At 44.5% G+C, this 24,706-nt stretch overlaps 2 protein-coding genes and 1 long non-coding RNA gene across 7 annotated transcripts in view; 2 read left to right on the forward strand and 1 right to left on the reverse strand.

The window, feature by feature from the left end:
* LOC105919271 (anoctamin-4) overlaps positions 1–23,314 on the reverse strand; it is a 170,306-nt gene extending 146,992 nt beyond the window's left edge. For 4 of the 5 annotated variants that reach the window (XM_036132418.1, XM_036132420.1, XM_036132417.1 and 1 more), the window contains exons 1-2: positions 23,027–23,314; positions 3,833–3,907 (exon numbers count right to left, since the gene is read on the reverse strand). In XM_036132418.1, coding sequence (XP_035988311.1) covers positions 3,833–3,907; positions 23,027–23,246 — 295 coding nt within the window. In that variant the 5' untranslated portion in view covers positions 23,247–23,314. The remainder of the gene's footprint in view (positions 1–3,832; positions 3,908–23,026) is intronic. The other variant, XM_036132419.1, reaches the window with a different exon arrangement.
* On the forward strand, positions 13,933–14,827 carry LOC118560883. The gene is made up of 2 exons (XR_004929669.1): positions 13,933–14,044; positions 14,354–14,827. It is a non-coding gene; the product is annotated as an uncharacterized LOC118560883 (long non-coding RNA).
* Positions 23,293–24,706, forward strand: part of LOC105919273 (NXPE family member 3) — a 42,303-nt gene continuing 40,889 nt past the window's right edge. The window contains exon 1 of the mRNA XM_036132422.1: positions 23,293–23,470. The gene's annotated coding sequence lies outside the window, so the exon portion shown is untranslated. The remainder of the gene's footprint in view (positions 23,471–24,706) is intronic.

Here is a 24,706-nt window from a genome sequence, read left to right on the forward strand (position 1 = left end):
CCAAGCACAGCCAATCAGCAGAGTTGGGGTTTAGCTAACACTTCAGCATGCCAACTTTGCCAAGGGAGAGGTTTCCATGAGCATATCCTCAGTCGCTGTCCGAAGGATTTGGGAGATAGCAGGTACCGTTGGTGCCACAACCAGGTCCTCAGGGCCCTGGTAGACACAATCAGCACAGAAATTCACGATAGCAAGAACCAGACTACTACCAAGTATACCATCACCTGTTGAGAAGGCTCAACAACAACCAGCCTGTGTCATGGTGCAGCTTTGCCTGCTGCACCATGGACATTTTCATGGCACTCTCTACCTTCCATGCTCCCCAGTTCTCCACTCCACCTTCTGATCAGTTACACCTGTCAGCCTTAATCAAACCCGGACTCAACACACCTGTCATCCTCCCTATTTAAACTCCCTTCAGTGAGCTCTGTCGGATCGTACTGTTCATGACTGCCTACCACTGCTCATTACTGCTCACCTTATCCTTACCTTGTCCTGCCTGAGTTCCCTACGTCTGCCTGCCCAAGTTCCCTTCGTCTACGCCTGCCTGCCCAAGTTTCCTTCGTCTACGCCTGCCTGCCCGCCTGCAAGTATTCTCTTTGCTGTGCTGCTGGTTATCCTGCTACCCCAGCGCTCCAGGTATTCCTTCTGCTGTGCTGCCAGCTTCACCTCAACCCCATCGCTACCTACCTGCTCTGAAGGCTTCCTGGCTCCAGAACGCAGCACCCGCAGTCCTCCTGCCCTCTGCACATCCACCTGCTCCTGCCATCTCCTTCATCCTGCTCCAGTCCAGTATAGATTGTTGGTCTCATCCTCCCTAACCATCTCTTGAATAAATCCTTTAAACGCATCTCTGTGGTTGTGTTTGGGTTTGTTCACACATTATGACAGCCTGTGATTGCACCAAACACTCAAATTCCTGTTAGAATTTGAGTGTTCCGGTCAGCTGTTAGAAAAAGCCATCAAGTCATTTGATGACTTTGATGAAGTTACTTCAGGAGGAAATAGCAGTTCTTGTATCAGTTAACTAATATTGGTGTGTTAACTTTTGAAGTGGAAAATAAGATCAGAGTCTTTGTGAATCTGTCTAAAAGCAAATCGACTTTTCCATTGCCATGGAGCCCTTTTAGATTTTGGAAGGTTAAAATATGTTCTCTGTAAACATTTTCCTACAAGCAGTGTTGGGCAAGCTACTTATCCAGTGTAGTGAGCTAAGCTATCAATTACTCAACAATAAATTAAGCTTCACTACACAAAAGCTACCACCTATAGAAATATAGCAAGCTAAGTTACACAAATGTGTTAAAAGTAGCTTAACTACATCAGAAGCTACTTAACGTTGTACCAAATAAGAACACTGCAGCACCAGACAATCAATCAATCAATCAATCAATCAATCAATTTTATTAGTCAACTGCAATTTGCATTACAATCGAAATTTCAGTTCCAGTACAACCGTCCATCACATACACTTAACAAACATTTTGGGGGAACGATTGACTGAGGCCTTGCGTTGCCAGGAACACACCCAGTCGGCCGCTGCTACATGAGCGCTAGCCGTGAGGTGCGTTCCCTAAACTGCCCCAGACCCCGCTTTACACGAGGTCCCTAGGCGCTGCCTTGAGATCTGTTGAAAAAAGATTTACACTGGGCGAGTGGAGGGAGAGAAAAAAACAGACAGGTGCTGCACAATTTGTGTTTCGACACAAAATGTGAAGCATCCGACAAAAAAACCTCATTTGCACAAAAAGCACAATCAATGATGAGACACATATATGCAGAAGGTAAACATTTGAGTTCTGGTCGGGTAAAGTCATCTGTATTTGTGAGCATATGTGTGTCTGGGTGCATGTTGTGTGGAAATCTGTATGTCCATGAAGGCCGTCCCTCCTGGCAGGCAAGTGTCCTTGATGGAAAGTCTTATCACTCTGCCGCTCCGGCTTGACTCCTCCACAGATGTCCGCAGGAATGTGGGGTAGCAGGGAATTTGTGCGATGTCGCCATAACAACCAGGGAGAATTTGATAGCGGGGAGTCCGATTTGAAGAAAACAGAATTTGTTATGAGAACAAGCTGACACCAACTTTTCTGTCAGCCTTAGAGTCTTTTCGCCGCTGGCTCCAGGATCCAATATTCCAATAATCCAATCGATGGGCTAGTAACGTTCACACTTTCAGGTTTTATCCCATCTCACCTCTGTACCACAACCGCGGTCAGCTTATCAAGCCGTCCGTTTTGTTCATTCAACGACCTCGTGATCGCGTCGACTGCCACTGGCAGTCTCATCAGGGCCATATTTACCGCCAGCAGCTTTTGAAGGTGTTGATACATTAAATATCCTCCAAGGCCAAAAATGAGGAATCCAAGTATCATAAATCCGAATAAGTAGACATCTTCGACGTCCTCAACAGAAAGAATTGAGAGGCACAACGTGGACCATTTCTGCCACGGGTCCAAGATGTATCCCGCAAAAAAAGTTCCGTCGGGACAGGCACGCTCCCCGGTCCTTTGCTTTCCAGTTGAAAAAATTTGCTCAATAGCGTTGAGAGACCAGCTGACGAGATCCATAATTGCCTTAGAGCTTTCGGTTGCTATGAAGAAATGGCACAAAAGACACAGACGAAGCAAATAGCAGGAGAATGGGGGCAGGGTAATAGCAGATAAGGAACTCTGGAGAGCTGAAGAAAAACCGACCGACCTCGAGGAGAGACAGAACAGAACCAACCAGGAGGTCCCTGATCGTTGGGGAAAGGCAGAAAGAAGATGCACCATAAGCTTTTTCATATTTCTTTTGTCATTTTAAACATGAAACTACCAAAGCACAAGCCAAGTAGTAGAACTAAATGTTGAAATGAAATTAAAAGCTAAATAAAATAAACCAGGTCACTTAATAAAGCTGCATTTTCTGTATGCTTTGTATTTATATTCACATGATAATATTTTCAGAATTAATAATAACATTTCTGTTAAAGATTTCATTTATCTTCTGCACCAAGGGCATAAGTAGGGAGAACAAGCAGAGTGAATTTTGTGTAATATCAGACTTTATTATTGAACTAAGCAGGATTTAGACAGGATCAGAAAGGAAGGTGCATCTTCTTTCTGCCTTTCCCCAACGATCAGGGACCTCCTGGTTGTGTCTGGTGCTGCAGTGTTCTTATTGAGTAAAACACCTTTAAATCTAGTGGCTGAGCACATAAAAGACAACCTCCTGATAATATAATATGTAAAAAATGCCACCAAACGTTATTAACGCCACCGCACGTATTTTACGCGAGCGCACGTTTTTACGTCACCGCGCGTTCTGGCTGGAAACGCGCGGTGACGTAAAAAACGCGCGCTCGCGTAAAATACGGGTTGGAACTGCACGTTATTGTACGGACGATAATTTGCCTAATCGGCTTGCCATAAGTTCCACTGCCATACGCATGCGCATGTTTCGATAGATACAGAGAGGAGAGGCAAAGTAGAAGCTCGCGCATGAACATGTCCAACCAACAACTCAGATTGATTGTTCACTCTGAATGTTGTTTCAAAATAGCAAACCTGGTTTCATTTCTTAGTTATGTCCTGGATTTTGTAGCGTTTGTGGACGCTACGTCGCTACTTGATCAAAAAAATGACGTCACTACTGGAAAGGTACTTGATTCATAAAGCAGCGACTCTACGGTCCAGCTACTGGAAAATGTAGTTTAACTAATAGCTTTGCTACATGTAGCGGTGCTACTGCCCATCACTGCCTACAAGATAACAAGACTATCCTGTACACATAAACAGTAAAACACTGAAAACATTTTGTTCTACCAAAGATAGTGAGATACTCTCAGACTTACCAATGGTGATCTGACTCACACAGCTGTAAAATGTTCCAGAAGAGACATTGTAGCTGCTGCTGCTCGGTTCACGGTCTATGAGAGGGGCAGATGCGCATAAAAGTTGTAGTATGTTATCTAAAGTAAAAAGTGGAAAAAAGATATTAATTTCTTTGGCATAGACAGACATCAGTATTTGTTTTATCAATGATTTGGTAATAAAAGGTAAATTCAATAATCTAGTCAAAAGTTAAGTAAAAAAATATTGTTGTCTTGCAGTTTCAAATGTGTCAAGCAACCCCTTTGTCTTTTGTTGTTCCAAGATGGTGAGAAAATGTCTGAACCTACAAGGTTACAAGAATGAAACACTAGCCTTGCAGAAAAAAATCAAGCTACAGTACACTGAGAAAGAAAGTTATCTTTGGAGACAATAGGGAATAGTGATAAAGTCATATACCTAATGGTCCCTGGCAAAAAAGATAGCATCTGATGCCACCTGTGCGACTGTCTTCTGCAAATTTCAATAATTAGGTCGAGCAGTGAAAGCGCTGTAAAGGCCTATTGTAATTCTATTGTTTCTTCTTCTTTGTTTGGGAAGAGAGAGTGCGTGAGCTATATCTTTTAGAGTGCTTTTTCTTTTTTTCTATTATTTCACTGGGTGTATGTAAATATTATGTATATATTGTTTTTTGGTGGGTTTTGAGGTCGGCGTCTTTGAACGCCATAGGAGGGGTGGGGGTTCTGGCGCCTTCGCCACGCTGACACAGAAGAACGGCATCAAGGTGGGTGCTGGTGGGTGCGTGCAGCATGTAAAACATGTTTTTGGTAGTGGGTGAGGTGATTGGGTACAGTACCATCAGGTCCACAGCTGATATGAACGGAGCTGCGGTGTTGTTTGTGGAGAAGGTGGAGCAGGGGCTCCTGTTGGTTCCTTCAGGAACCCGCCACGGGGATGATTTTATCAAATGTCCCTCTGTTTATCAGTGACAAACTTCTTGTTAAAGAGCTGTCGCGCCACAGAAAGGTGGTTTCCCCCATGAAGAAGATCTTGTCGGGGTGTAAATCACCTTTACTGAAGCATGTTGTCTCCCATCGGAGACAACTCTTCATGATTCTCCACAAGCACGACGAGGAGCTGAACCTGCGCTTCCATGTCAGAGTGGATGATTTTGATATAATCTTGTTTGCCATGTCATCCAGCATGAAGCGCTTCGTTTGTGGCTAGGAGGGACATTTGATAAAAATGTGTCCAAACCGGGCGGAACCAGCCCCGTCAGATGTGGTGGAGCAGCAACCTCCTGCTGCCGGTGGGGAGGGGTGTGTGTCCAGTGAGGCTGGAGTGCTAGGTGTGGATGTAACATCTGATCCACAAAATAGTGGTTGTGTGGTGAGTGAGGGGGGCACCGTGGTGTGTGGTGGTGGGGAGAGTTGTAAAGTGAAATCAGGGTGAAATGGAGCAGGATGGTGTGTGTGTGGAGAGCAGAAGGGTGAGACTGGTGGTAAGGTGAATGGTTTGTGTGGAGATCAGGGAGAGAAAGGTGAAGTCCTGGCAGATGAAGGGGAGGTGAATGTGGAGGAGCCTGCGATAGCTTCTGTGGAGGAGCAAGGTGAGGGAGAACAGGTGATGGAGCTGGAGGCTCATACCAAAATAAAAGGTGAAGTAAGAGAAAAAATTTGGTGGCTGCTGTCCAGGCCAGTAGGCAGGTCAGCAAGCTGGCCACAGATAATGAGGTGTGGAGAGCTACGTTACCCAGTCGAGTCTTTCAACAATTCTCTCCAGCAGGGCTTAAGAGACATAAAAGTTGAAATATACTAATCTAATTTAAAAATGTTTTAGTACTTTGCGAGGCATCATATTAGAAGAAAAGAGGAATCTGGATTTTCTGATCAGGAGGTTTTAGGCAAAATTGTTTTCTCATGTGAAACGTGAGATAATTTTGAATATAATGATGTGCACTAGCTTTTGATTTTTATTGTGCATGTTTTATTGTGGTGTTGTTTTTAGCCTTTTACCCAACATGGATGATTTTAAAATAGCTTCTATGAATCTTAATGGAGCTAATGAGTCTGTAAAACACACCATGATTTCTAAAATGGCACATAAAAATGTTATAAAACATAAAAGGATAACATTTTATTTTTCAAGACACCCACAGTGATTTTAACAATTAAAATCTAACTCTTGGACAGAATGTATTTTTACGCAGATGCATTCAAATAGTCACCAGAGTAAAGAAATGTATATTATATGTGAATTTTGTGCGCCGTTTGGAAGTAATTTCAATAAAACTGGCTGTATAAGTGAAAGAGCACGAACATTCTTCAATCGGGCTGTTTCAGAATGTGACGTCACAAACAGAACTAGTACAGTGCATCCGGCTGCTAACAGTACGACTTTCGCTACCGATTTATTAAATTTAATTATTAACTCTTACTCTACGTACAAAAAATAATTTAAAAAAATGTCTGATACATCTACAAACTCCACCTCAAGCATCGCCAGCTTCGATACCGAATATATATACGAAGAAACGGAGTTTGAACAAGGTGAACCTGAGGAGACTATATCTAATGCTGCCCAAGACATAGAGCCCATGCTCCATTGTAAGTACCCCTCAAAATCCTCGCTCGTGAAGTGTGAATTGCATAAAACACTTTTGTCACTGCCAAAAATCTAGTCCTTTCGCGTTTCTTTTACGAATTTATCCCATTTCTTTCTGACCTTTTCATCCACCGGCCAAGTATGTAGCGCTACCTTCTGGCCTGCGCTAGACCGCGGTGAAGTTGGTTTGAAATTGGACATTCAAGCTCCGCGGAGTCAGCGGAGCACTCTGGATAAACAAAAATCAAATCAGATTTGTTGACGGTCCCACCGCGTATGGGAGGAGGGAGCAGCTGAGAGACGCTGGCCAAAATCGGAGTCCTTCAACCGGATCAACCGTGAGCTAGATCCCGCTGACTCCGCGGAGCTTGAATATCCAATATCAAACCAACTTCACTGCGGTCTGCACTAGGCCTATAAGCGACACTACAGCCACCAACTGTTGCTGTGTAGATCTGGCAATCCGATACCATCAACCATCAACTTACTCTTGAAACGATCTTGTGATATGTTATCCAAAGAAGAAAAATAGGTCGAGAACTCGTCAGTTTCTCTGTTTGTGCCCGCTATGTGTACGCCTTCAGCCTTCCAGTCCGGCGCGCATGCGTGAAAAACCCGGATAAAAACAATCGCAGTGAACAGGTCTATAAGCAACACTACAGCCACCAACTACGCACCTAGAAGGCATTTTATTGTGAACTTAGTTTGGCGATTTTTTAAAAAAGCGCTTGCTCAAAGTAGACGTGGATCAGCAGATTTGGTGTGTGAAAGAAGATACTGGAAAACGTCCATATATCCTTGTTCGCCGTACCGGTTGTACAATGTAAACGCCTGTGTGTTTTCAATGCAAGTTTGCTTCGCGCATTCTCTGTGTTCTTGAACTGACGTCACACGTCGGAAATGGCCGATCGTAAACGGAGGCAGCACTCAAACGCGGAATACCATAATCGGTGTAAAAAATGTGCAATATTTCATTCATTTCATTTTCAGGATTTTTTTGTCAGTCCAAGAGTTAGACTTAAAGCAGACTGGCACAGAGAATGGAAGGGGGAAGTTTTTTTAGTCACGCACTTAAAAAAGATCTGGGGTGGGCCTCTGCTTTTCCAAAGCTTTCACCCCAAACTCTTTAATGTACAAAATATCGTCCAGGTAAGGTGTCTTTTATTAAAACCTGTTTGACCCTTTTAACATGCTTTTCTATCAATATTTAAGCTCCTAATGTCGGTGCGTTTTTTTAGAGAAAATTGGGGAACAGTTGGGAGATTTCACGATCACATCCTGAAATTTGCAGAAGACACAACGGTGGTGGGCCTCATCAGAGACCACAACTACCAGGACTACAGAGAGGAGGCAGAGCAGGTAGTGGGCTGGTGCAGAGACAACAGCCTGATCCTGAACGTGGAGAAGATGAAGGAGATCATCGTCGACTTCAGGAAGAACCGGCCTCACCGCGTTACGCCAGTTCAGACGTGACAGACTGCATTTCCCATGATGCAATGTGGTCAAAATGGACACCAACTCCCATCATGCAACACGGCCCAAAATGGCCGCCGACCGAGATAAGGTTGCTATGGTGATAACTATGAAACACAGCCGTGCGCTACATTCATTCTTCTTTTGGCACACCGCCATCTCAAGAAGACACCACAGCTGTAACACTTCGTGGGTTTTCAACCCCCACACGCCACGTGCTCGAGTTTCTCGCTGGACCGAGATTTACCACAGCAACTTTGTCCCTGCGCCGTAGATGCCCAGGAGGTCGACTAAAAAGTACTTTTGAATTCCCTCTGATCAAAGACTGAGAGCCGTTTTAACTCCCGGCGTGGTCCTCTCGAAAGAGGACCACGCTTTTGTTTTGGCCGAACAAAGTGTCTGAACGCCCAGACAACGAGAAAGGCGAAGGGACTTCCCCTCCTGTTTCCCCGTTATCCGACACCTGCGTACGCAGAAGAGCATCCAGTACGCCGCGGACTGGGAGCGCTCCGGGACCTCCCCTGAGACAACACAAGTAACGGGGCTGAATATTTTCTGCTGTATGAGTGTATGCATTTTGAAGGTGATTTTGGCTGTGTTGATTTGTGATTCATAAGTGACTCCGCCGCGGGTCGAGTTTGTTAAACAACACTCCAGCAGTGAAAGCTGTTCCCCATCAGGAAGAGGAGGTCCTCCACCTTGACACTGCTGACGTGTGGAAGACTTTGAGGAGAGTCAACCCGTGGAAGGCCCCAGGTCCTGACAACATACCTGGGCGGGTGCTCAAGGAGTGTGCAGGTGAGCTGGCTGGTGTCCTCACAGACATTTTTAACACCTCGCTGGACGAAGCCACAGTGCCAGCATGCTTTAAGTCTGCCTCCATCATTCCGTTGCCGAAAAAACCTCAAGTCACCTGTTTCAACGACTACCGGCCTGTTGCACTGACTCCCATCATGATGAAGTGCTTTAAAAGGCTGGTAAAGGAACACATCGTCTCCAGTCTCCCCCAACATTCGTCCCGTTCCAGATTGCCTACCGGCGGAACCGTTCCACTGAGGACGCCATCTCCTCTGCTCTTCACCTGAGCCTGGCACACCTGGAGGAGAAGAACATGCACGTGCGGATGCTGTTCCTGGACTTCAGTTCGGCGTTTAACACCATCATCCCACAGCATCTGGTGGGAAAACTGGAACATCTGGGCTTCAGCACACCCCTTCGCAACTGGCTGCTAGACTTCCTCACCAACAGACCTCAGTTGGTCCAGGTTACACCTCTGATGTCATCACCCTCAGCACGGGCTCCCCTCAGGGCTGCGTCCTAAATCCCTTGCTGTTCACTCTGATGACACACGACTGCGTCCCCAGGTTCACCACCAATCACATCGTGAAGTTTGCTGACGACACAACAGTGGTGGGCCTGATCAGAGAGGACGACCAGGACTACAGAGAGGAGGTGAAGCAGCTGGTGGGCTGGTGCAGAGAAAACAGCCTGATCCTGAATGTGGAGAAGACGAAGGAGATCATCGTCGACCTCAGGAACAACTAGCCTCACCACGCTCCACTGCTCATCAACAGCTCAGCTGTGGAGGTGGTCAGCAGCACCAAGTTCCTGGGGGTGCACATCACGGACAACCTTCTGTGAACACCACGTCACTGGTGAACAGGGCACAGAAGCGATTGTACTTCCTGAGGAGGATAAGGAGAGCCCACCTGCCCCCGCCCATCCTCACGACCTTCTACAGAAGCACCATAGAGAGCATTCTGACCAGCTGTCTCTCTGTGTGGTGTGGAGGCTGCAGTGCCTCTGACTAGAAGAACGTGAGGAGAGTGGTGAGGACAGCAGAAGGGATCATCGGGGCTCCTCTTCCCTCCATAAAAGACATTTCATCTCAGCGCTGCGTGTCCAGAGCCCGTAACATCATCAGGGACCCCTCACACCCCCACCATGGACTGTTCTCTCTGCTGCCCTCTGGGAAGAGGTTCCGCAGCATCCACTGCAGGTCCACCAGGTTCTGCAAAAGCTTTTTCCCTGATGCCATCAGACTGTTGAACTGCTGCTGAACTATAACCCATAAACTCTGCACAACATTCGCATATTTGCACAATTTGCATCATTGCATCTCCATCTAGCATTACAATTGCTGCCGAACTCTTAGTTTGTAAATGGATTACTGCACAAATGCCCTTTGCACATTCAAATTCTGTACATACAAATGTTTTTTTTTAAATACTCAGCTGTACACTGTGACTTTCTCCTGCATTGTCTACATTTAAATTGTTTACTTTTAAATCACTGCTGCACCTTATACTGTAATTTAATTTTACTGCAATTTACAAGCTGTATGCAACGAAATTTCGTTCTGTATGCACTCTGTGCATACAAAATGACAAATAAAGTTGTCTAAGTCTCAGTCTAAGTCAAATGTGACCTTCTCGCCAGAAAATTCAAAGTGCTGTAGCTTTTATATGGAATGGCCAAAGTGAACCAAATTTGGTATTATTGATCCCTCTCAGATTTCCAGCAATCCTATGTGGTCAAATAATGAAATCATCAAATTCACACCCCTTGGGAATGGGTAGTCACTTTTTTCGAACGGAAAGGTCCCTCCGATCAACCTTATCAACTTGAAACTATGTCAAAAGGCAGATAACATGTCGGTCTTCATCTGGAGCACAGATAGTTTTCAAGTGCGCGATAACCTTTAACTTTTAACTTTGTGGCAATGGCGAAGTGTGCTGTCATGCCATGGTCATACGCTTGGCTCTAATTTTCACATTGATCATCAGGTCTGCACCAAAATCAGTGTGATCAATCCTAGTGCAGCCCCACACAACAATCCAGTCCAGAATTTTCTTGGGCGTGGCCTATTTCCTTTACAACGCCCCCTAGTAGCACTAAAAGAATCAGCCCAAAGTCATTCTTTTTCCAAAAATTATGAAATTCAGTACACATATATAACTTCTCAGTGTTACGGTGGCAGCTCAGCGGGGGTGAGTGTTCTGCTTTCCTTCAGTTCGTTCTAATATTTTCTGTTATTTGTTTTGGTCTTGTGTTCCCCCTCGTGTCTCTCCCCTCCCTACAGCTCTCTCTCTCCCTGCGTTCTTGAACCATCGCTCCTCCTACCACTACCCTCTGCCACCTGCACACCTGGTCTTCATCTTCATCAAGCTCAAGATAAAAACCCGGCCTGCATTCGTCCTGGTGCCGCTGAATCTCCTAAGACTCCTCGCGATTAAGCAAAATACTTCCCTGGTGTTTTTCCCCTTGTGCTAACCCATTCTCTGTGTTTGCCTTTCTTTTCAGAGTTGCTCACCTTGCTGACCTTCAGCCAGCTGGGTCCGCGACCGATCCTCCCCTCCCGGACACTGCCACTGCGGCTCATCTTCAACTCCGCGGCTGGGTGTTCGCCGGTCGGTGCCTTCCTTCTCTGGGTCTCTCTAGTTAGTCGTTCCCTGGTCACCTGGGTTAATCCTTCCGCTCCGCGTCCCCGTCCACCTTCCAGCGCTCCCTATTCCGGGTTACCGCACTCCCTGTTGTGTTTAAATCCTTTTCCTGCCCTAATTAAAAAAAACTATTTCAGAGTGGTTGCGTGTGGGTCCGTTCTGTCTAACCCTTAACATCTCAGGACCTACAAAAAAGTCTCTTGGAGCAATGGTCCAACCCCTGTAGGAATTTGGCCATTTTGAATCAAATCCGCCATTTTGTGCATTTCGCTCATGTCGTATTTGAGTGAACTCCTAGAGCTTTTGAGTTGCAGACATCAGCATCACTCGGTATAGTCTTCACCCATTGGGGATCAAAAATTATCAAAAGCTTTGCGCTGCATGAAACCATGCGGGCGTGGCCAAGCCTCAAAATCTGACTTCTTGCCATAAAATACAAAACTGTAATAACTTCAACACACTATGTTGCAGCAGCACTTTCTGCGAGTCATATCAAATAAGTTATCACTACAGTCATGTGCTTATTTGATTACATCACTTTAGCCACACCCACTTAAAACAGGAATTTGCCTGTTTCACTGCTAGATTTTCTTATTTTAAACGCTTACTCACAACTTTCAAGCAAAGTGTGATCCAACAAAACATGTTGATGCTGAATCCTATTCTGAACAGTAACAGTTGGCTGGACAGTGGGGCCGTGGCGTATTTCCATAGCACGCCTTTGGCATACGTTTGGCTCTAAATCATACATGCACGATACGATTTGCTTTAAACTGAATATGAATGATATTTGTCAACTACCAACAGCTGCATTGGATTACATTAGTATTTGGGTCAATTGCTCCCCCTAGAACGGCAATAAGGCTGTATCTCCCTGACACATCATCGGATCGTCCCCAAATTTTGTGTGCTTAACCATAGATGACAACTTGAGAGGTTGATTTTGTAAGCTAATGACATCACTTTAGCCAAGCCCAGTGAGCACTAAGTAAATAATTTAATCACTGATTACTCCTCATTGACAGTGTTTATCCGTTTCAAACATCAACCAACATCAGATAATAATTTATGGTAACATTTTCATAACTTGACAGGAAGTCTTTATTAATCCCTACAATAATTAATAATAATCCCACCAGAGCACATCTAAACCTGGTGGAAAGCAGTGTTGAAGCTTACTTGTGGTATTTGCTAGTGGTGACCTGCGGAACGGCATGTGAGTACTAAGGTAACAATGCTGTTCTCCTGTGGTTGCGACCAATAAAAGATTTAAACAAAAACACAAAGACTGCAAGGATCATTAACGAGGGCAAATCACATTGGCAAAACGTGTTAATAATTAGTTCGTTTTTACAATGGTAGGAATGTAACTAATTTATATTTGTCTTTCAGCTGTTGAAGTTGTAAATTTTCTAAACAAAACCATTACGCGAAATTACATGTGTGCAACTCAGTAAACAAATTTCATAAATAATGTGCTTGTCTGTACTGTTAAAACTAATGGCTGAATCTAAGCAATAAATGTAACAATTTTAATGCATTTTAACTTTTAGTCAGTAGTTCAGAATAGAACTTTAGCAGCTAAAAGACATAAATTAATGTTGACAATTTCAACTAATTAATAATTAGTTGAAATAAAAAAGGCCATCTCAGAATAGTTGCTCTCTTGGTGTTTCTGGTCTCTTGGTCTCTCTGGTGTCTTCACCTGCTTTCAATGTGAAACTGCATGTGTGTGTGTGTGTGTGTGTGTGTGTGTGTGTGTGTGTGTGTGTGTGTGTGTGTGTGTGTGTGGTGGGGGGTCTCTCAGCTTTAAATGCAGTAGAGGACAACATGCAATTACACAAAATTTGAGCAGGCAGAGGCAGACTTGGGGTTATGGAGTTTGTTTCATGCCAAAACGATGTACACAAAAAAATGTGTTGCACACAAATATAACTTGTTTTGTACACAAAAAAATATGTTTCACCCAAAAAAACATGTTTTGCAAACTGTCCCCAAACGTTGCACTCAAAATATCATTTATAAGTTTTCCCCGAGTACAAAACCGTCTCTGCTTGTACAAAACAGTCTCTGCTCGCGCAAAACAGTCTCTGCTCGACTACGAAACAATTCCACACCCTCTACGGTAAATTTCTGCCAAAAGTCATGTGATGCATTAAGAGTTGTTGTTGTTCAGACTTCCCGACAGCAGGGGCCACACCCGAAAAAAACTGAAACGCGCCGGTTTGTCTGAGGAAGAAAGACGTGATATCACAGCTAACAGCATCAGCAGCCCACAGGTAAGTTTCAAAACTTTCCCGGAGAAAAAGTAATAGCTAACTATGCAGATAGATCATGTAAGATTTCAGTCATAGTTTTATCTCTGATTTAAAAATGCTATGTAACGGACTTTTGAAAAATAACATATTTAAACCATGATCTGATCTTTAACTCTCCTTTCAGAATTGAATGTCTTTGGAGAGACGTGTGGTGTGCAGGAACTAACACAAACTACAATGTGCTGCACTCACGAGAGGACAACAGTTTGCTTGACCTGTCAAACATGTTAGATAACTTCTGTTGTCACTATTTATTTGTCCCAAGACTACAAGCAGGTTTTGACACCATCAGCAGTGGCTGGGATAACCATTCACTCAGAACTGAAGGGAATCTAACAGTCAATTATGGGAGATGGGAAGAATCCAGCATGCTGTCGTAGAACCAGAAAGCACAAAGGTAAGATGGATTTTTTGTGCTAGCTATTATAGTTTCTTACATTAATGCGTATATTTCAAACCAGAAAGGAATTTATCTGATAATTTATCTGATCACTCCAATACACCAAAACATTGAGTACATCAGAGAGGTGGCATTGAAACTGGTTTCTTTGAAATGTGTTTATTATTGTCCTTCAAAATAATTAATGGATTTTGGAGTCTTTTTTTTCCAATCCTTAGCTCCATGAATTAAATTCTATTCAGTAAGTTGTAGCAACAGAATTATGGCCTCTTTTTTATTCTCTATATATCTCTATCTTTCTTGCAGGGACTCTGCCTGCCTCATATTGACTGGGACAACAGTGGACTGCTGGATGATCCACACTGTGGGGCCACTATCCCTGAAACTGCCGATGTGTTGCGCCCCAAACAACTGGTAGCACTGAGGGCAGCCATGGATGCACTGGGATATTCTGAATCATATGTCTCAGATATATATGTTGCTACTGTGCAGTATGACCAACACTTTACGAGTTTAATATTATTGTGGTTACCATTGTTGCAAAAGGTTTTCAAGTAGTAAAATCCAGCCAGGAAAATGTATTCACTGAATAAAAATGTAGAACTGCTGGGATTGTGATAGTAAATGTGTAAGGTACTGTATAAACATTTTGAAAATGCTGAGGTTATTGAAAAATAGGGGCACATGGGGCTGTTACTAAAACTGAGGATGCAAACATTGTGGGACAATTAAACAGTCTTTTATTTTCCACATTGCATAATAAACAGACCTTTTGATAAAGTCTTTATTTCCAATTCTTACCAATATTAATCAAAGTCAATACACCTTTTCCAGCCGGGAGACATAGTCCCTCCAGCGTGTCCTGGGTCTTCCCCTGGGCCTCCTCCCTGTGGGACGTGCCCGGAACACCTCACCAGGGAGGCGTCCAGGAGGCATCCTGACCAGATGCCCGAGCCACCTCAACTGGCTCCTCTCGACGTGGAGGAGCAGCGGCTCTACTCTGAGTCCTCCCCGGATGACTGAGCTCCTCACCCTATCTCTAAGGGAGAGCCCAGACACACTATGGAGAAAACTCATTTTCGCCAAAAGGCGAGAGCCTCGCCTTTTGGCTCAGCTGTCTCTTCACAACGGATTGGTACAGCGCCCGCTTCACAGCAGACGCTGCACCAATCCGCCTGTCGATCTCCTGCTCCATCTTCCCCTCATTCGTGAACAAGACCCCAAGATACTTGAACTCCTCCACTAAGGGCAGCACATCCTCCCCAACCCGGAGAAGGCACTCTACCCTTTTCCGGTTCAAGACCATGGTCTCGGATTTGGAGGCACTGATTCTCATCCCGGCCGCTTCGCACTCGGCTGCGAACCGCTCCAGTGAGAGCTGTAGATCACGCCCTGATGAAGCCAATAGGACCACGTCATCCGCGAATAGCAGAGACGCAATCCTAAGGCCACCAAAACGGATCCCCTCAACACCTTGGCTGTGCCTAGAAATTCTGTCCATAAAAGTTATGAACAGAATCAGTGACAAAGGGCAACCTTGGCGGAGTCCAACTCTCACCGGAAACGAGACCAGACTCTGACACCGGTCGTACAGAGACCTGACAGCCCTTATAAAAGGGTCCGGTACTCCATACTCCCGGAGTACCCCCCACAGGATCCCTCGGGGGACACGGTCGAATGCCTTCTCCAGATCCACAAAGCACATGTAGACTGGTTGGGCAAACTCCCATGCCCCCTCCAGAATCCTGCTGAGGGTATAGAGCTGGTCCAGTGTTCCACGGCCAGGACGAAAACCACACTGCTCTTCCTGAATCCGAGATTCGACTATCCGACGGACCCTCCTTTCCAGAACCCCTGAATAGACCTTACCAGGGAGGCTTAAGAGTGTGATTCCTCTGTAGTTGGAACACACCCTCAGGCCCCCCTTTTTAAATAGGGGGACCACCACCCGAGTCGGCCAATCCAGGGGAACTGCCCCCGATGTCCACGCAATGTTGCAGAGCCGCGTTAACCAACATAGCCCCACAACATCCAGAGCCTTAAGGTACTCAGGGCGAATCTCATCCACCCCCGGGGCCTTGCCACCGAGGAGCTTTTTAACAACCTCGGCAACCTCAGCACCAGAGATGGGAGAACCCGACCCAGAGTCCTCAGGCTCTGCTTCCTCAATGGAAGACGTGTTGGTGGGATTAAGGAGGTCTTCGAAGTATTCCGCCCACCGACGCACGACGTCCCGAGTCGAGGTCAGCAGAACACCACCCCCACTGTAAACAGTGTTGGTACTGCACTGCTTCCCCCTCCTGAGACGCTGGATAGTGGACCAGAATCGCTTCGAAGCCGTACGGAAGTCTTTCTCCATTGCCTCTCCGAACTCTTCCCACGCCCGAGTTTTTGCCTCGGCGACCAGCCGAGCCGCCTGCCGCTTCGACTGCTGGTACACATCAGCTGCTTCCGGAGTCCCACAGGCCAAAAAAGCCCGGTAGGACTCCTTCTTCAGCTTGACGGCTTCCCTCACCGCTGGTGTCCACCAGCGGGTTCGAGGGTTGCCGCCGCGACATGCACCGACAACCTTGCGGCCACAGCTCCGACTAGCCGCCTCAACAATAGAGGCGTGGAACATGGTCCATTCAGACTCAATGTCCCCCGCCTCCCTCGGGACGTGTTTAAAGTTCTCCCGGAGGTGGGAGTTAAAGCTCCGCCTCACAGGGGACTCTGCCAGACGTTCCCAGCAAACCCTCACAGTGCGTTTGGGCCTGCCCGGTCGGACCGGCTTCCTCCCCCGCCATCGGAGCCAACTCACCACCAGGTAGTGGTCGGTGGAGAGCTCCGCCCCTCTCTTCACCCGAGTGTCCAAGACATACGGCCGCAGATCAGATGAAACGACAACAAAGTCGATCATTGAACTGCGACCTAGGGTGTCCTGGTGCCAAGAGCACATATGGACACCCTTATGCTTGAACATGGTGTTTGTGATGGACAATCCATGACGAGCACAGAAGTCCAACAACAAAACACCACTCGAGTTCAGAGTAGGTGGGCCATTCCTCCCAACCACGCCCCTCCAGGTCCCACTGTCATTGCCCATGTGAGCGTTGAAGTCCCCCAGCAAAACGAGGGAGTCCCCAGGAGGGGCACTCTCCAGTACCCCTTCCAAGGACTCCAAAAAGGGTGGGTATTCTGAACTGCTGTTTGGCGCATAAGCGCAAACAACAGTCAGAACCCGTTTCCCCACACGAATGCGGAGGGAGGCCACCCTCTCGTTCACCGGGGAAAACCCCAACGTGCAGGCACCGAGATGGGGGGCAACAAGTATGCCAACCCCAGCTCGGCGCCTCTCACCACGGGCAACTCCAGAGTGGAAGAATGTCCAGCCCCTCTCAAGGAGACTGGTTCCGGAGCCAGAGCGGTGCGTCGAGGTGAGTCCGACTATCTCTAGTCGGAACCTCTCAACCTCGCGCACAAGCTCAGGCTCCTTCCCCACCAGAGAGGTGACATTCCACGTCCCAAGAGCCAGCTTCTGCAGCCGAGGATCGGAACGCCAAGGTCCCCGCCCTCTACTGCTACTTGTTGCACAATGCACCCGACCCCTTTGGCCCCTCCGACAGGTGGTGAGTCCATCGGAAGGGGGACCCATGTCGCCTCTTCGGGCTGAGCCCGGCCGGGCTCCATGGGCAAAAGCCCGGCCACCAGACGCTCGCCAACGTGCCCCACCTCCAGGCCTGGCTCCAGAGTGGGGCCCCGGTGACCCGCATCCGGGCGAGGGAACACGAGGTCCAATAATCATACTCATATGTCATAAGGGGCATTTTGTCTCCCGGCTGGCCTGGGAACGCCTTGGGATTCCTCCCTAGGAGCTGGCCCAAGTGGCTGGGGAGAGGGACGTCTGGGCCTCCCTACTGAAGCTGCTACCTCCGCGACCCGACCCCGGATAAGCGGAAGAAGACGGACGGACGGACACCTTTTCCACAAGGATTGCTTTTATTGTTGAACTTAAGACTGAAAGAACTCCATTAATTCTCCAGGTTTTTCTATTAAACAATCCATGTATTACCATAAAACGAACTGTTTAAAAAAAAACCTGGTTGATGAAATGGATGAAGCCAAAAACAGGACTATGAAAAACAATTTCTGCATGTAAGACTGTCAGGAAATTTAGAACATTGTCAAACCTGGCCTTTTTTTTTCTAACCTTTGTGTTCAGCCTAAACGGCTCCACTAAGGGCTATGAACGACATGCTGCAACAGTTACTGATCAAAGTAGTTAATACTGGGAACTAAAACGGTTACATGTTAAGATTATTTTTATCCATCCATGGGTAGGTCTCGTGATGGAAGTCGGCGTGTCTCAAAGCAGGTTGATGACCTGGTAGACTACCATGGCTACTTTCCATGGTGAGAGTTCATGTAGGAGCCTTCCATCCAACCCAGAACTTTGATGGCCTTCACCTCATCAGTGGATGCTGGAAAACAGATGTGTTAAAGTTATGTAAAGAATAATACCCCTCATAAAAAAAATCACTACTAAGATGAAAACAAACTTTTCAACAAAATATCTGCCAATGTGGCCAATTCCAGCTGTGGTTTTTGCCATGGCCAAACCAATTTGGCCATGACCAAACCAAATATGTGTTATGCACAACACATATTTGCAATTGGGCACACATGACCTCATTTTTACTTTGAAGAAATTAAGGAGTTAGAAAGGTAGTGAGATATAATCTAGATCTGCTGCTATATGCTTTACTTGTAACATTCATATTTGTGTTAGAAAACACAATTTTTAATTAATTTCCCTACCAATTTTCATATAATCAATATCTGTAATGTTCTGTTCTGGTTCATGTTGTTTTGGTTAAGTTAACTTTCCTGCCTTAGGGTTTATTTATGTTTCCAGTATTGTATTGGATTCATGTTTAGCTTTAACTGTTTCAGTTATCTGGTCTTCTTTATTAGATTTGATTAAAGCTTGTGTTCTGTTCAGTCTTAGCCTTGTTTTCTATCTTGGGTTTTCTCTTTATGGTTATTTTTGCTCTGTAGTTGTTCATCTTAGTTTCTGTCCTTTCAGCCTTCTAGTCTTTTCCCTTCTTGATTACTCCCACCTGGTTTTGGTTAATTAGTCCCTCCCTCTTCACCTGTCTCAGTTCCCTGCACTCTGCCAGAACGTCTCTCTTCGTTTCTCAACTCATCTTTTCATACATGCTATTGGTAAGAGCTTTCCAGCCTCTGCTTATTTTTTGAGTCCCTGCCTGTCTGCTTGTTTTGTGCCCGACCTTGCCTTTTTGTTTTTTGAGTCTGCCGGGAGCTCCCTGTTACTCTGGACTGCCTCTGGGGAACTTCCTTATGGTTGGACTGCATTCTCCCAGTTCTGGACTGGTCAGCTGCTGGAGCTCTGTCTGCCTATTTTTTCAGTCATTTAAACCACAGGGTTTTTCTGTTCCTCTGGATCTTCTGTAAATAAACCCTTCAAGCACATGCTCTGTGTCTGGTTGAATATCGGGTTCTGTTAAATCAATCATTACAATATCCACTCGTTGCAATTATTTTAAATTGCTTAAGAATCCATTTGCATCCATGCATTGGTTTGACAGTTTTAGGATAAATTACCTAATCCAAACACCAATTTAGGTTTACACCAATAAGAACAACAGACAGTCATTTGAAAACAACATAAAAAACACATTATAATCTGTTAACAATGCATTTAACTGAGTATCCACTCAGGGACTATTTATTTGACACAGCACAGTAAAGGGAGAAGCCAACCACAGGGGTTACATTACAAAGCAAAAGTTGTTTTAGCATGGCGTTCAACCTAAGGCTAGCTTCCATGTTATTTGCTCTAAAAAGTAGCATGGTCCCTTACTGTAACTTAGCAGTGCCTTTAACTGAAAGCTTACATGTTCTATCTGCATATTAAGACATTAGCTATTACTTTTTCACCGGGAAAGTTTTGAAACTTACCTGTGAGCCGCTGAAGCTGTTAGCTGTGATATGACGTCTTTCTTCCTCAGCCAAACCGGCGCGTTTCAGTTTTTTTTCGGGAGCGACCCCTGCTGTCGGGAAGAACTCTTAATGCATCACGTGACTTTCGGCAGAAATTTACCGCAAAGGGTGTGGAATTGTTTCGTAGTCGGGCATAGGCTGTTTTGTGCGAGCAGAGACCATTTTGTACTCGGGGAAAACTTCTAAATGATATTTTGAGTGCAATGTTTGGGGACAGGTTGCAAAACAAGTTTATTTGGGTGAAACATATTTTTTGTGTACAACGTTTTGGCATGAAACTAACTCCATATGGGGTCCTTTTACACTCGTGTTCTCTGATTGCCATCAGGAGTTTGAGCCCTGGAGGAGGAGTGGGCCACCTAGCCAGGGTCTGGGCTGGGGTCAGTGCTATTTTCAAAAGGTGCTGTAGTTACTTAGTGCTGCTTCAAATACAACAGAGATGAAAGAAAACTACATAGAACACAGGTTGGTGTAATTAACAAAACACGAACAGATGCAGATCATGACAAAGTTGATGTCAAATTCCTTGCTTATTTGCATGAACCTGGCAAGTAAAGCTGATTCTGAAAATCAGTTCTAATGGAGAAAGTTTCTCTGCCAACCACAGCTAAAATGTTGCTTTCACTGACAATGCCCTCTGCCTCCGAGTTAAGAAGGTAAGCTTAATAAAAACAAATCTGTCATTATGATTAGTACCGTTAATTACAACCCACAAACCCTCTTGGTTGGATATTACACACAAGACTTCACCTTAACACCTTCTGTTAAATTATAAACAAAAAAGTTTAGTTAGCAATTGTTACCAAAATTAAGCAGCTAATGTTAAAATTTAAATTTTTTTGAAAATAACTTCCCAAACATTAGCTTCATCACAGCTAATATTTAGTACCATCCAACAATCCACTCTCATGGTGTGCTGTTACCTTACAGGAATATACAGAATGAGTCCATTATTAATTCATTCCATGGTCAATGAACAAAATGACCTCCACGCTGAAAACTACTAACCTGACTCCGCCAGATGGATTTGCTCCGCATATCCATCTGGAAACCTTCTGTTGAAGTAATTTTGGGAAGGGGCGAAAATACTGGTTAGCTGATTGGCCTATGTTGGTGATAGATGGGCCAAATAAACCAATCAGATCAACGAAGCATATGACGTACTAACAGCGACGACGAAAACACAACCACAAGCTCTTGCCGAAACCAGTCGGGAGAAGAGCAAAAACATTTTTTCCTCTGAGAAAAGCCTCCAGAGCAGTGTTTTGCTCTTCTTTCAGTGAAGAAATACTCTGTAATTCCGATAAAAACTTGCTCGATAGCCACGCTAACGCTAGTTTCATCGGCTGAAGCCGCCATGTTCTTTAGACTGAACTGACGCGCTTCCCGTTGCGTCACACCTCAACCTGCCTCAAAGCCAACGCTGATTGGACGTTCGTTTGGTGAACGGCTCCAAATTTTCTTTAACGGAAAGTAGCCAGACTGATCTGCGAGTGAAACCTTGAAAGCTCGCGAGATCAGGATGGTCTCACGAGGATAGAAAACTACAGTCCTGAAGTGAAACACCAGCGATCAGGGGAGACGGCAGTAATCATTAATCTGTCTCAGCACAAGATGGGCTTTCTTTGGCTGCCCACATACACAAAACTACTGGATTCTTTCTTTAAACCAGGTGTTGAGTTTATGCTGTTGGAACAGATTGATGGTTAGTGCCAACCAAACATGTGGTCAAAAAAAATAATAAAGAAATCACACAGTTCACTTATATTCTATAGCAGAGATGCCTTTTTCTGTATCCTCACTGCCCTCAATCTCTTTCTGATTCATCCACTTCATCCTCATCAGTCCCAGTTTGTCCAGGTAATTGTTCTTTTGGCTTGTCATCTTAATTTCTAATCCATCTGAATCACCGTCACCAGAGCGATTTCTACTTTTTCCTTAAATGGGCATATAAAAAGGCTGAATTAATTTAATAAATGAAGGGATGATGTGTGCCAGTAAGACGATTAGAGCTACAGAGTTTAGTAACTGCCAGATCTTTACTATTATCACCATTAAATGTGCCTAACTGAATACATCAAAACAAAGTTACAATGAAAGTTATATTTTTTAAATACTATGATACTACTTCAATGGTAGAATGCTGCTATAATTAAAGATAATTTATTCTTGTGAGTATTTTTTTCTATTGAGAAATGGGCCAGGAAATAGTGTTGTCATGTTTTATGAAACAAGTTGGATCAACTCAAAAAGACTTGAAATATGTTTTCTAAATGCCCAAATTAAAGTTATTCTATTGGTTCCTTCTGGTGTTCTCTATATTTTAAAATGTTTTATTAAAGAAGGTGATGCCTTGCAATTTGACAGGTCAAGAATGGGCAATATTAACGTACTTTAACATGTAATCCGATAGCAGTATTCAATCTACACGAGTGGACTGTTTGACCCTACATTTTTGCTTTAGGCAGAGAAATCAGCAAATGTTTCTGTGTATTAAAAAGATAAAAAAAAAAGAACTTTGCAAAAATGTTTCCTGTTCTTATTTTCTAATCGTACACCAGGTTGCATCCACACAGCGCAACAGCAGCACTGAGACTGCATTTGGATCATTTTCTAGCTAGGGCAAGTACACGTGGTTCCATTTTTAGAGATAAACTTGCAGATGGAATTTATTTCCAAAGCATCTGGAAGTGAGCAGATGTAACTCTGGAAACCCTAGCTTGGAACAACATTCATAATTTGTCAAATAATGAATAAATAACATTACAGCAAAATACTCAATGACAACATAGACTAGACTCAAGCTAGCTCTAACTGATATGGAGTGCAAGGTAGGAGTCAATTTATATTCTTGAGTTGGATGAAAGTGTCTCACTACTTTTGAACCCCAGCATTGGCTTCGTAGAAATTGTGATGGTGGAAAAACAACATATGCCAAATGTCTAAGCCCGAATGCTGCACATGATGTCTTTTTACCTGCGGATCCGGAGGAGAGGCGCGTCGTGTAGGCGCGGCGGGGACTGCGCGAACAGACCCGCACCACCTCATCCTGACATTGCAAGCACACGACTGGGCTATCCTGACCGTCTCCCACCTTGCTGCAGCCACCAACGTGCTCGCCGCCTCCCTGGATCTTCATGCCCGCGCCGATCTGCTGGACCAGTCGCATGTCGGCCGCCCCTTCACGATCCAGCATCCTCCTCCTCGGAGCATTACGCGCGGTTTCGCTGAGCAAGGCGACGCTCCCGCACCGCCTTGTGTTGAGCTCAGCTCGGGATGTGCGTTCACCATAAGACCCGCGCACCAGCTGAGCTCGTCTTCATTCCACGCGGTTGATATTGCTGTCTTTGCGCGTGACCGCAGGCGTGGCTGCTTCACGCAGATGGTGATGTCGCAGCGGGATCGCAGGCAAGCGGGGAGGTTTGTTTTAATAATTTGGAAATCTCATTTGCAACTCTTAGTAAACCCACACAGAAGTTGATAAAGGGCTATTTCTCTTTTATCTGAAAGCAGAATTTGATTTTTCACATAATAATCACCACATTTACAAGGGATGACAAGTTTTGGGAGAGGGTATTTTAATTAAAGGCGCTCACTCATAATGATAGTTCTTGTCTACATCTCTACAATTTCTGTAAAATAGCATATCTTTAGCTTCTGGGCATCTAACGCATAATTTGGTATGTTTCTTTTATATTTATTTCTACAGGAGTGTGGTTTATATTAACATAGTTGTGTATTTTTATTTCTTCGATGTTAGAGGTAACCAGTTAAATACATCAACTTTAGGGCTTGGCAAATAAACTGTCTGCTTCTGTTGTTTGTTTGTTTGTTTTTTGGTAATTTTTATTGATTGTTGTTCCTATTTGTTATTAACTGAGAAAAATAAAAATGAACTCCAATTGTATGTAGGCTACCCCACACGGAAAGAACCTATATGAGGATATATGCGCATATATGAAACCTATATGCGTCATATATGCACATATATGCTGCATATATACAGCATATATGTGCATATATGACGCATATATATGCACATATATGCTGCATATAAGATAGATTGAGGAGCATATATGTGCATATATGATAATATATATGTACATATATGCTGTATATAGGCTAGATTGAGTTGCATATATGTGCATATATATGTCCATAAATGCTGCATATAGGCTAGATTGAGGTGCATATATGTGCATATATTCTGCATATAGGCTAGATTGAGTTGCATATATGTCATTAGTTTTTAAATAATATTTTTGTTATAAAAAAACAAATTAGATCAATGTTGCTGTGTGTAGAATTTACAGGACAGTTGGAAAAATATGAAAGCCTGATTAAATCCTAATGTTAATGCATATTTTTTGAAAAGATATGAAGACCAATGTTAGATACTGTTTCCATGACCTGATTTCGTATTCAAATGGTGGGTATTTAAAAATAAAATTCTACATGCAATAAATTATATCAAACAAGGGACATGTCATTAAAACCTTCTGCACGAATTTACTAGAAAATCTTTTAAATTCATATTCACACAGGGTCCAAGTTGTCTTTGACGGGGTTGAACTCAAAAACAATTTTCACTAAGAAAAAACACTTAATAACGATTAGAATTTCATGCCTGAGATGGGAAAACATATTTTCTGAAAG

This window comes from Fundulus heteroclitus, unplaced genomic scaffold, assembly GCF_011125445.2.
Source record: "Fundulus heteroclitus isolate FHET01 unplaced genomic scaffold, MU-UCD_Fhet_4.1 scaffold_50, whole genome shotgun sequence".
Lineage (NCBI taxonomy): Eukaryota > Metazoa > Chordata > Actinopteri > Cyprinodontiformes > Fundulidae > Fundulus > Fundulus heteroclitus.